The 12,500-nt window shown below is 41.0% G+C and overlaps 1 protein-coding gene across 3 annotated transcripts in view; it reads left to right on the forward strand.

The window, feature by feature from the left end:
• The window catches only part of LOC143033452 (neuroligin-2-like), a 158,321-nt gene that overhangs the window by 44,980 nt on the left and 100,841 nt on the right, over positions 1-12,500 (forward strand). For all 3 annotated transcript variants that reach the window (XM_076198914.1, XM_076198916.1, XM_076198915.1), the window contains exon 2: positions 6,288-6,481. In XM_076198914.1, the coding sequence (XP_076055029.1) occupies positions 6,288-6,481 (194 nt within the window). The remainder of the gene's footprint in view (positions 1-6,287; positions 6,482-12,500) is intronic.

Genomic DNA, 12,500 nt, shown 5'->3' on the forward strand with positions numbered 1-12,500 from the left:
TTTTTGCTGGCCATGGGTATTAGGGGAATTATGTGGGGCGAGATGTTAAACATGCCCCTGTTTTGTTCAATAGTGTTCGTTCCTTGAATGATTGCTGCTTCTAAATACTTCCTGCGGATTTTGTCTGAAGAAGAAGTATTATTCTGGCTGCTGACACGCAAATCTGCGCAGCTGAGTTCAGCTGCTCTGACCCATGTGTTAAAGCTCCTCTGGAGTCTGTTTATGATTAACATAAACAATAAAGGTAAGACAATAAATAATGTATTAAAGAGCAAAACAGAACAATAGAGCAGAAACATAAAGAAGAAAGACACACGGAGGATAGTACAAATTAAATCTATTGATAATTTAGCGAAAACGTCTCTTGTGTTCTTTTATCTTGCCGAGTGCGACTCGGAAAAATTACAGCTAATCCTGGAGGTCATAAAAGTTGGACAAGTTATGTCATACATATGTTATATGAAACGAAGTCGAAAGACAACCCTTAGGTCAAGCAGGCGGCAAAGTTGTGTTGACACAACACCTTTCACGTTTGGTCCGGCTACCCCCTCCGGAAGAGGAAAAAAAAATTGCTTGGCAGTCCAAAAGCCATATGGTGAAAAACATAAAACCAGCAGGCGATTTTGTTCAGCAGAGGGAAATATCTGACACTCAAGGAGTGAACCCCTTCACCACGAGAAGTATGTGTGATTCACCTTGGTCTTTGGATCACGCGTTGGACTCGAGATCGACAGCTATTTCCCTCCCGGAAGAGAGCTCAGAGCTCGTATGACCGATCTATGGGTAATGCTATGACCCTTACACGTACACACATCCCCAACTCCCCGCCCACGAGAGTTGGAGTAACGACTCGAAGCGCAGCGATACTGAAATAATGTCAGCCCTGGGCAGGATTCGAATAAGGTACCGCCGGCACCACCGTACTGACAGTCTGGGACTCTACCAACCGCGCCACCGAGTCGTGTGTGTGTGTGTGTGTGTGTGTGTGTGTGTGTGTGTGTGTGTGTGTGTGTGTGTGTGTGTGTGTGTGTGTGTGTGTGTGTGTGTGTGTATGTGTGTGTGTATGTGTGTGTGTGTGTGTGTGTGTGTGTGTATGTGTGTGTGTGTGTGTGTGTGTGTGTGTGTGTGTGTGTGTGTGTGTGTGTGTGTGTGTGTGTGTGTGTGTGTGTGTGTGTGTGTGTGTGTGTGTGTGTGCTTGTTATGTCTCATCTACTCTCATTTAACCTCAGCTTCATATACAGTTTCAACATAATCTATATTTTTATTTCCAATTATCATATTTAGATTTCAATTTATATATTGTTTCACCTTGGGATATATTACCTTCTAAGCTATTCCAAGTATTTATGCCTCTATACGGAAAACTGCATTTCTTCACATGTAGTCTTCTTTGTTTTGTTTCCATGGCCTCTTAAAGCCCTCCTATCCCTAATCAAGAGATAACTTCTGTCATTGCAATGTATCCCAATTAGTGACCTGAATATTGAGATCATATCACCTCTTTCTCTTCTTTCAAAGTTGGTAGTCCCAGTGCTTTTAGTCTCTCCTCGTATGCTTTATCTGCCAGGCTGGGGACCTGTTTGGTTGCAGCCGTTTGTATTCTCTCGATCTTCCTTACACCTTTCCCTCTATCTCACGATAACATCACTGGCGCCGAACCCAACCTTGGACTGATCCGGGTCTCCATGAGTTTTTTCATCATCTCTTCATCCATATTCTGAAAAAGCCACTTTAACTTCTCTCCATCTTTTCTTTTTCTGCAAGAGGGGATGGAAAAGGGAGGTCGCCGATTAAGTGAAGCGGCCTTGCTGTGGTTCCACTGTGTCTTGCTACATTTCTTCTGAGCCAGGGTAATGGGCTGCATACAGGGATGACCCATTATCCATGAGGAGCTAACATGAGAAGTGGTAAAGGGTGGTGGATGGGAGTGGAATGGGCGGGAGTAGGTACGTGCCTCTGACTTGGCTACCTCCCTTATGAGGGGGAAAACCTTTGGTATGTAGATGTGTAGGTAGAATATATACATATGTATATATTCGTTAGGAGCTGGAGTCCAGTAACCATTTTTTATTTATCTATCTTTTGTGTGTGTTTTCTGTCATTATGTATATATATATGCATAATATATATATATATATGTATATATATATATGATATATATACATATATATACATATATATATATATATATATATAATATATATATATATACATATCTTATATACATATGATATATATACATATTATATATATATATATATATATATTGTGTATACACATATGTATTTGTGTATATATATATATATATATATATATATGTGTATATATATACACATACACATATGTATTTGTGTGTGTGTGTGTGTGTGTGTGTGTGTGTGTGTGTGTGTGTGTGTGTGTGTGTGTGTGTGTGTGTGTGTGTGTGTGTGTGTGTGTGTGTGTGTGTGTGTGTGTAACAGGAAGGATATAAAAGGGGAAGACGATTTTGTTCAGGTATGCATAAACGTTTTGTAACACGTAACTGAAATGTTTTCCTTTTCGTATTATTTCCCTATGAAGGCAAAGTCATAGACAAGAGAGGGTGACAGAAACGACACGGCAAAGGAATCAAGAGTTTTATTAACACGGAACAATATAAAATGAAATCCTGAAGATCTGTGTTCCTAGAGGCTCGAACCGCGTTCCCGTGACGAGATCTTTCCATTAACAACCCACCTGCGTCATATCAAACTGCTGAGACTCTTTGCATCGTTGCCAGTCGCAATCCATTGTATTCCCCGAGCCGCGTCGCTTCATTTCACTTCTGCCTTTTATAAGTCGAAGTAATTAATGTTATTCCCTCTCGTGCGATATTAACGCTTCCCAGGCCTGCCTGCGCCTCTTTCCACTTCCGTACATTTTCATTTCATTCGCCTTTCTCCAAAGGAGCTTCCCGATCGCCCTAGATTCCCCCCACCCCCTTTCTTCTTCAATGGCATTCTCTTCCTCTTCGCTTCACCTCCGGTTTTGTTCCTCGTATTGTCTTCTGATCCCTCGATCATCTGATGCTGCCTTGTCTGAATTGGCCCGGAATATCCAGTTGTTTTCCCGCCTCCTCTTTTTCTTTTTGTGATCATTCATTTCTTACCCATTTGCGCTGGGGCTATCTGTAAGGTGCATAAAATAACTTGGCTCTAAGTATAACGGGGTTTCCATGGCGCGCTCATGAACTGAAAGAGTTCATGATAGTTTACACGAGTGAAGGAAACACCTTAACTTCTTGAACATTGTGACGAAACTTATGAGTTTCCTTTCGATAATGGGCAGGAGACAATATTGTGCAGCTGAAAGGGGATATAAAATCCCCCTCTTAAAAGGGGGTATCTATCCATCGAGAACCCCTTCAGGCCGGGGGTCGCTCCCCTCAGCCACAAATGGCCTGACTTTGACATAAAGGCGAATCCACAAAATACGTCACTAGGTACAAAACGTGTAATACAAACTTGATTTGCGTGAGAGGCCATGCCGTGGATCGGAAACACTGATTACATCGCTCAGGGCGGCTGCACATAGCTCAGTTCGAAATGTCTCACTCGACAAAGGCAAGATGGATCCAGTGTGCACCACTGTGTTCCCCGGGGTGTTCCCCATTTGGAAGCTAGGCGATTTTATTCGTCGTTGAAGAGTCCTCGAAGAAACTAAGAAACTGTGTTAGATAAAAAAAAGTATCCGCAATCAAATGGATTGAGAACATTTTTCTGAGATAAACAGATAAACGACATATTGCAATGCCCTTCCTTCCTTCCTTCCTTCCTTCCTTCCTTGCTTCCTTCCTTTCCCTTCCTTCCCGTTTTCTTTTATTCTTTGGTCACGCTCTAAAAAAAAAATACTATTTTTGTTTCTCACTGTGAACGATGGTCTCGTTCTTGTTCATCGACTCCTATCCAAAGTCAGAAACTCGTCTTTTGACGGAGGAGGGTCACAAACCGTAAGATCGATCAAGAAGACATCGAATACTTTTACAGAAAACAGTACTTTGTTCCCACTCTTTGATCGACTTTTGTATATGTAGTACAGAAAAAAAAACCGTCTTCAGATCCATGGAAATTCTGATTAGTTATATGGATTAAACGAGGAACTTAGGTTATTGGTCACAAGATGAGCGTAAACTTCTACATAGTTTTTGTTGTGGTAAACTCCGGACAACTCTATTCAGTTAACTAAGCGTTCTTTCCGTGTTATTGCAGCTGTCTGCGAAGTGCAGTGTTGTACTGAGAGTCAGTGGAATTATGTCGTGTAATCGGGACAAGACGACGACCCGTCGTCCTCCAACAAGCCCTCGCCACCCCCACCCCCGCTCACCGGCACCCTCTCCACGTTTTCATTAAACAAATGCCTTGTATTCCTTCACAACACCTGAATCATGATGATAGATTATCCTTCCACATCCCGTCAAGGAACGTGGATTAACGTCAGTGTCTGTGTCAACAGGGTATTGGCTCTCCTCAGATACAATGTATTGATTGCGTCCCATTGGTAAGATCTCATGATGACGTCACCCACCCTGAGGAAACCCTTGCGACCAGTGCCCAAGACGCCCGCAGACCGCTTCAGAAGCTTCTGAAGTGTTTTTGATATCGGGCGGTAACTGTCATTACCTTTCATGCACACTCTCCCTCATCTAATGACCTTTTTCACATGTCAACACCGTACTACACTGTATAGCCATAACGCATTTCATAATAGCACATGAAAGACAGTTTCATCCAGTGTGAGTGGGTCACGGTCGGAATGTTCCACCTGGGACCGAGTTGGTTCACACAACACACACAGTGATTATTATAAGAGCTGGGCGCGTTCCTCTGTGCGTTCCTAGATGCGTTCCTCGGTGCGTTCCGCTCTCTATTGGCCGCAGTTAGCGCTCCCAAAACTATTAAAGCTTAAGAAACAGGTTCATACCGAAATAAAAGTCCGGTAGGCCACATATAAAAGGTAGGCCACATACTATACCGACATCTTTATTGCTTTAATGGTTTGGGAGCGCTAACCGCGGTCAAACTAAAGCGAAACGCACCGAAGAACGCATCTAGGAACCCACCGAGGAACGCGCCCAGCTCTGTCGATTATAACCACCTGACGTAAAACAAAAAAGTAGCCCGCGGTACGAAAGTATAAGACCATCTTGTTCCACCCCACAAAGTGGTATGGCCAATCCCATAGATATTTCAGATGCAGTATACCAATTTACAATCGAAAGCACAACTGGCCTTACTTGTAAGTACTAAAGAGGATGGAGCTTTCTATTTCCGTCTACAAAACAAGGAAATTTGGTTTCGACCTTCCAATTCCTTTGCAGTTGAGACCGCTATCCACACACTTGTGCAAATGATGGAGTAGTCTTTGTAAAGCGGAAAAGATCCCATCGATTAATCATACATACATGCACATATGCATGCATACATACATACATACCTACACATACATACACATACATACATACATACATACATACATACACATACATACATACATACATACATACATACATACATACATACATACATACATACATACATACATACATACATACATACATACATACATACATACATGTATACAAATATACAAGTGCATAACTGTATGTTAGCCACTCAAAATTGGTTAAGAATATCCCCAAAGTCTAGAATGGTTTAATAGCGTGTTCGTTCCCAAAGCTTTTCGCCAAACTTATAAGCTTATTGATCATATTATCGTTCGCCAAGACATAATGGCCGTCGTTATTTCCTCATTCCGCTGTCAAGACAGCCAAGGTATTTCGTCAGCACGAGGGAAGTCATTGTATTTTAGACACTGAATATCTCAGAAAGGGCCGTGTATCTCTTTGAACTGCCTCTGAGATCTATGTAACCTTGTGGAACCTCACCCATCTTCTCTTAGGATCACACATACCTACTTGCAGCAACCCCCGTCCCAAGAGGTTTACCTCCTACCGATACCTCCAACCTAAAATGCTATCTGCAACTTTTATAGCTGCCTCCTCAAAGGGCTTTAAACCTCCTTTCATCCTCTGTCATAGGGGCTTCTTTAAAAATCTGGTGCCCCTCCCTCTCTTTACAGTTCTCGTCCCTAGTATTCCCTATGCCTCTTTCAGACCCTTCCTGAGAGGCTCATACCCCCACATGCCTCTCCTGTCCTTTTTTTTAAGTTCTACATCAGAGGACTTTATAGTCTCTCATAGCCTCCGTCACCTTTGATTCCCGTCTTTATATAGCCCCTCTCTCACTTTTTTTCCCTTCTGCCCCCTGCAGAACCGAAGCTGTTCCATCGAGGGATTCTGCTGAGCGGGTCTTCCTTGGCGCCTTGGTCCGTCATCAACGACCCTCTCAAGTACACCCGGCAGCTGGCCAGGGCCCTCAACTGCTCGGACACCCAGCTGGGAGACCCGCTCAAGACCTGCCTAAGAGAGAAGCCGCTGCACCTCCTCATGCAGGCACAGGTGGAGGTGAGACATAACCAGATATAACCGGTAACTTGCTGTCGTTCGACTGGAACGGTTGATGTGCTCTGATTTCATTTTATTCTTATTGGCGTCATTCCATTTCAGTCAGATGGGAGTTCTAGGAGAAACAGATCAGGATATTTTGAATACCTGTCTTGTGTTTTATGTTTTGTTTCACAGTAAACACGCTTCCTTTGGTGGCCTATTCAAACACACACACACATATGTATGTATATATACATATATATATATATATATATATATATATATATATATATATATATATATATATATATACATATGCGCACAGACATACACACAAGCACAAACACGCATGCACACAGATATACGCACACACATATCTACTCGTACACACGCACATGGACTCACATACATGTACACACACACATGCACACATTCATATACTTGAACACACATATATCTGGATATGCACATATGTGCACACACACACATATGCACATACACACAAAACATGCGCGCGCGCACACACACACACACACACACACACACACACACACACACACACACACACACACATATATATATATATATATATATATATATATATATATAGATAGATAGATAGATATATAGATAGATAGATAGATATATATATATATACATATATAGATATATATATATATATACATATACACATTCACACACACTCACTCAGATTCACACACACACACACACACATAATATATATATATATATATATCTATATATATATATATATATATATATACATATACAGACACACACACACACACACACATATACATATATATATATATACACTCACACATTCACACACACTCACTCAGATTCACACACACACACACACACACACACACACATACATATATATATATATACACTCACAAATTCACACACACTCACTCAGATTCACACACACACACACACACACACACACACACACACACACACACACATACACAAACACACTCACACACACACGCATATATACACGTGCGCGTATGAACTCACATTCACACTCACACTAACACTCACACGCTTACTCACACTCACACACACATACTCACACACACGCGCACGCTCACACTGACACTCACACTGACACACAAACGCATAGATGCACGTACACACACACACACACACACACACACACACACACACACACACACACACACACACACACACACACACACACACACACACACACACACACACACACACACACACACAGCGATTGGCCAGGGTCTTCAAGCAATCTCACAAATCTCTGTTAATAAAAATACAAAGCTACTCTAGTTGCAATATAACATGAAACTATTTCTATATCAGCCGGCATGAAGCTGGAAAAGTTTCCACCTAACTGTTTGGTATAGCAGAGGTATTGCTAACCCCCTTCGCCACGGCGCTAGCCTGAATAGAATCATTGCAGTAAACCACCCTGGCGAGTGAAACTTCTGATAGCAGCTGGGTATTAATGCAGGGTTTATTTAAGCGAATGAAGAGTGATTCTGCCATCCTCTTCTCGACTTCTTCAAGGTACAGAACAAATGATTGTGTTCCCAATTGTTATCTGATGAGGAGATTATCTTAGGTGTTGATGTAGATTTGATAGCATCTCTTTAAACAATAGTGGAACCTATATATTGTGAATTAAGGTGGCTGCAGTCACTAGCGTTGCAGGAATATTGATATATTAGGTTCACCTCTTGTAAGGGGGCTTGTCTGTAGGGAGAAGCTGTTTCTCATGACGAGACTGGATGTTCTTCTGGTTTTGTAAAAAAAGATAACGAGTTTCAGAATGGTGTTATGGTCGGTAGGCCTCACATTGTTGTTAATTACCTTTTTATTGAATTTTCGTTCACCGTTTAAGCAGAGAATATGAAGTTCTTGTGGTAGAGGATAACTGTATATCCAGTTTTCGACTTGACCTAAGTGTACCATCCCAACTTGCTGGTAACGATATGTTCCACTGATTGATCAGTGTTACTTTGAGGCATTTAAGAGAGAGTGTCTAGTGTGTATTTTTTAAGTAACAATTAGGTGTCGATATTTCTAAAAACGTACCTAACCGTAAAACTTTACGGGTAATTAGTTCAAGCAACAAATCATACTATCAAGAACAGCTTAAGGCGAAACTAGAACATCATTGCGACCACTGTCAATGTAGCCGTGGAGTCTATTTCAAAATGAGGAGCCTAATATAGGGGAAGTCCATGGAAGACCAATTTATGTTTGGTGCGGAGAGACAGTCTTGTTAGCTTGATTCTTGAAATATCTTTTAAAAGGTCAAGATGGAGAAATTGTGTACACTTTTAAGGTTTAAAATGGACTCTTCCACATGCAAGAGGTTGCTTCTGATCTCGCAAGCGTTTCTAATAACAAAAGCTTCCTTAACTTCCTACATTTTGTTAATTTTGACAAATCATAGACGTAGCACGTTCTTCTAGAAAAAGTAAACGGTAATGTATGTTCATATCAATATGGAAAACCTGGTTATTGTTTATTTGTTTGTACTAACATACAGAATTAGTCATTCCTATTTGCTGCATTAATGTGAGCCGATGTCCGTAAATGAGAATATGTAACCTGGGTAGACAAAAATGGGGATTCGAGAACTTTAACATTCTTCAACCTCAACTCTCAAATTGACACAGTCGATCCAGCGCCATTCTTCCGAGATTAGGACGAAAGAGCAGCTCATGTTTAGGGTTAAGGGACTTTGGCTATGAACAACAGGAAACTGGGAAGCTGGCTAAGCAGAAAACCTAAAATCAAACATCAGATGGATATGGATGTAGACAGTCAAGTGTTGATGTTGACTCCAAAAATGAGTAATGTAGCTGAAGATTATCAGAGGAAAAGTAATGTAGCTGAAGATTATCAGAAGAAAAGTAATGTAGCTGAAGATTATTAGAGGAAAAAGAGTGATAAATGAAGGCCTGATTGGGCTTTGGAGAGGGCTTCCTAGACGGTATGGAAGGAAAGCATTTCATGAGTGGTAGCTGTTAGAGGATCATGAATTACATTTTTCTTTAGCTTATGAGTAGAATCTGCCCAAGCTTCAATATCGGACAGTTCATGGATCAAAAGAGGGGGGAAGTGCATCTTATGAAAAATTACTTTAAACTTAGTTAACTTGTCTATAGATTATTTTACTTTGAAAGTGATTGGTTTGCTGTCACTGAATTGTCTAGCTTTTAGAATCTTCTTTGCATTTGGTTGATCTCATCTGAGATGTTTCCTAAATGTCTTTAAGTGGTACATACATACATGCATACATACATACATACATACATACACCAAAGGCTTTTTCCCCCTACACGGGGGTAGCCAAAAAGAAAAAGGCATAGAAACACCTCCCACCCATACCACTTCCTATATATTCCACTCCCCTCCACCCTCCTCCCTCCCTCTTATTTTGGCACCTCCTGGATGACGGGTCATCCCTGCATCCTGTCCACTCCCCTGGGTCAGAAGCAGTGTCCCATATAAGAGCTAACTGATGATACTCACGAAGTTGATCAAACCAACTTTAGACCTAAAGGGGTTCAGATCAAGGATAATCATCTCGAGGTTTGCTGAGATACGAGGGATCCGAGATTTGCTAAGAGAAAGATAGCTTTAGAAGAGTTCTGTTAGGGTTACTTAGTGCCGAAAGTGAGAGATAAAATCTGTTAAGGCTCCTTCTAATTGCTAGAAGATCGCCCAGGAAGAAGAAGACGCACCGTAGAACTTTAGCTGGATGGTAAGATACCCTCCATTGAGTAAAAACAGCAACGACGGCAACAGCACTGTAGGAGAGAGGCCAAACGCAGAGTATGGGATCCAATGTATTTAACGTTTCGCCCATACTTTGCGTTTGGCCTCTCTCCTACAATACCCTCCATTATTACACTCTTCCGAAGGACTGTGCTGACTTCACCTGGATGTAGGAACGAGGCTAAGAAATCCGCTCTTTGGCTGAGAGGAGCTTCACGTTAAAATTACTATGATGTAAAAGGGATGTGATTCTGAAATAAATGGGAAGAATAAACAAGTACGTTTAAAACGGGTAAAGATGTTTCCATCTAATGGTTCTGAACATTTTGATAACGATTCTGAAATCTTATAAGAAAAGCAACGGCGTGGGGTGGTCCTTCACAACGGACATCGTAGAGGCTCGTCTCCCTGCCGGTCTTCAAAGCCCAAAACCATATCTCTTACTATTATAGATGAAGGACTCGAACCCAGGATTCTTTTTTTTTTTTTTTATTCACATAAGGAAAGCTATCAACCGGACCCTACCTCCTCCTCCTCCTCCTCCTCCTCCTCCTCCTCCTCCTCCTCCTCCTTCTTCTTCTCCTCCCTCCTACAAAGAAATAGTCACATAAAATGGACAACAGGTTAACATATCCTTCATCAATGAAAAGGCGTGGATGTGGTTTACAAGCAAACCTGGTTACGATTGATCAAATCCCGTAAGTTATACAGGTCTTCATAATTTTCTTTCTTGGTACTAGTGTCTTGGTCTGATGTATAGATATAATGTTACTGTCTTGCAGTTCTTTTCATTTATTTATATATTTATTCTTTTACTTTATTTATTTATTCACTTATTATTTATTTATTTATTTATTTTTTACCTATAAACCCTCGATTTGGTCCGATTCAAATTATCGGTTTTTCACCAACAACCCACGAATTGCATTTGTGTTATTTCATTTTCATTATATGTGGGACAGTGGTGTGTTGGCAATTTACCTTCCTTTGTAACTATAATGCTCCTGACTAGATTCCCTAAAGCTACTGTGATTAGGACAAAAGTAACTGCTTTGGACAGAGTTCAGCCGCTCCTGGTCGAAGCTCCCCACTTCGCCTCCTCCATTGTCGAGCACTATTAATTATCGAAGAACTTGTAGATGCGACATGATGTCAGCTCTGGTACTGCGCTGAGAGGATTAAAATGTATTAATTTGTTTTGACAAAGCTAAATCCGTCGTGAGATTTTTGTTTTTGATAAGACTCAATCTCTGAATGAACAATAATACACTCGTAATCCCCACTTGCTTTTTTATACAAGAAGACATTACAGAAATAAGTTCGATGTGAGTAGAGGGATAAGTTAAGGAATACCAAGAAGGTTTAACCATATATGTGAAGTGGTATTAAATATAAATCGAATGTAGGTGAGGTCCAAAAGAAAAAGTTTAAGGAAATATGGTGAAGGCTTCATACCAGGAAATAAAAGATGCGTAGGCACTTACGAAGCGATTGTGCTTAAAGGAAAGGTGTAAATGACGAAGAATATGGAAAAACGTCATTCGATTCCTTGACGATATAGGGAATCATCTGATATTATGAAACGATGAATAGTTTTGAAGGAGTAGGACCCTTATTCTTAGGTGCATGATTGTGGATATATATAGCATCCCCAGGAATAACTCATATATGTTGATGTTTGTGATCTGAGGTTGAGCATATCATCAAACCCCTGCAGAGATTAACATTAAATTCCTCCCAGTATAAGCAACTGGGTCTAGACTGGACCGATTGAGAAACATGGACATAAGAGCAGAATTGAATGTAAAGAATATACTTGAATATATAGAAGAAAATAGCCTGAGATGGTATGGATACGTGCAGTGGATGAAGGATAGGAGACTGCCAAGGGATGCACTTCATATGCTACCGGATGGTAGAAGACCGGTGGGTAGGTCTAGAAAAAGATGGATGGAAGGAGTTAAGGAAGCTTTGGCGATTCGAGATCTTATAGAAATACTGCAAAATGAAGTCTACAGATATAGAGAAAGGTGGAGAGAAATTAGGAATCAAAAACCACTGGCTAACAGAAGATAATCCTACCAGGCGGCTGGTAAGAAGGTAAGAAGAAGCAACAACTACAATAACACGAATACACTAAGGTCACCATCCAGCACTAAAGCTTTACCAAAACGGAATAAAGTCATGATTTTGCTAGCGAATGTGACGGCTGTGGCTGGTGAGTCCGATGCGGGAGTGACAG

This window comes from Oratosquilla oratoria, chromosome 15 (genome assembly GCF_046742065.1).
Source record: "Oratosquilla oratoria isolate Oo_2021 chromosome 15, ASM4674206v1, whole genome shotgun sequence".
Lineage (NCBI taxonomy): Eukaryota > Metazoa > Arthropoda > Malacostraca > Stomatopoda > Squillidae > Oratosquilla > Oratosquilla oratoria.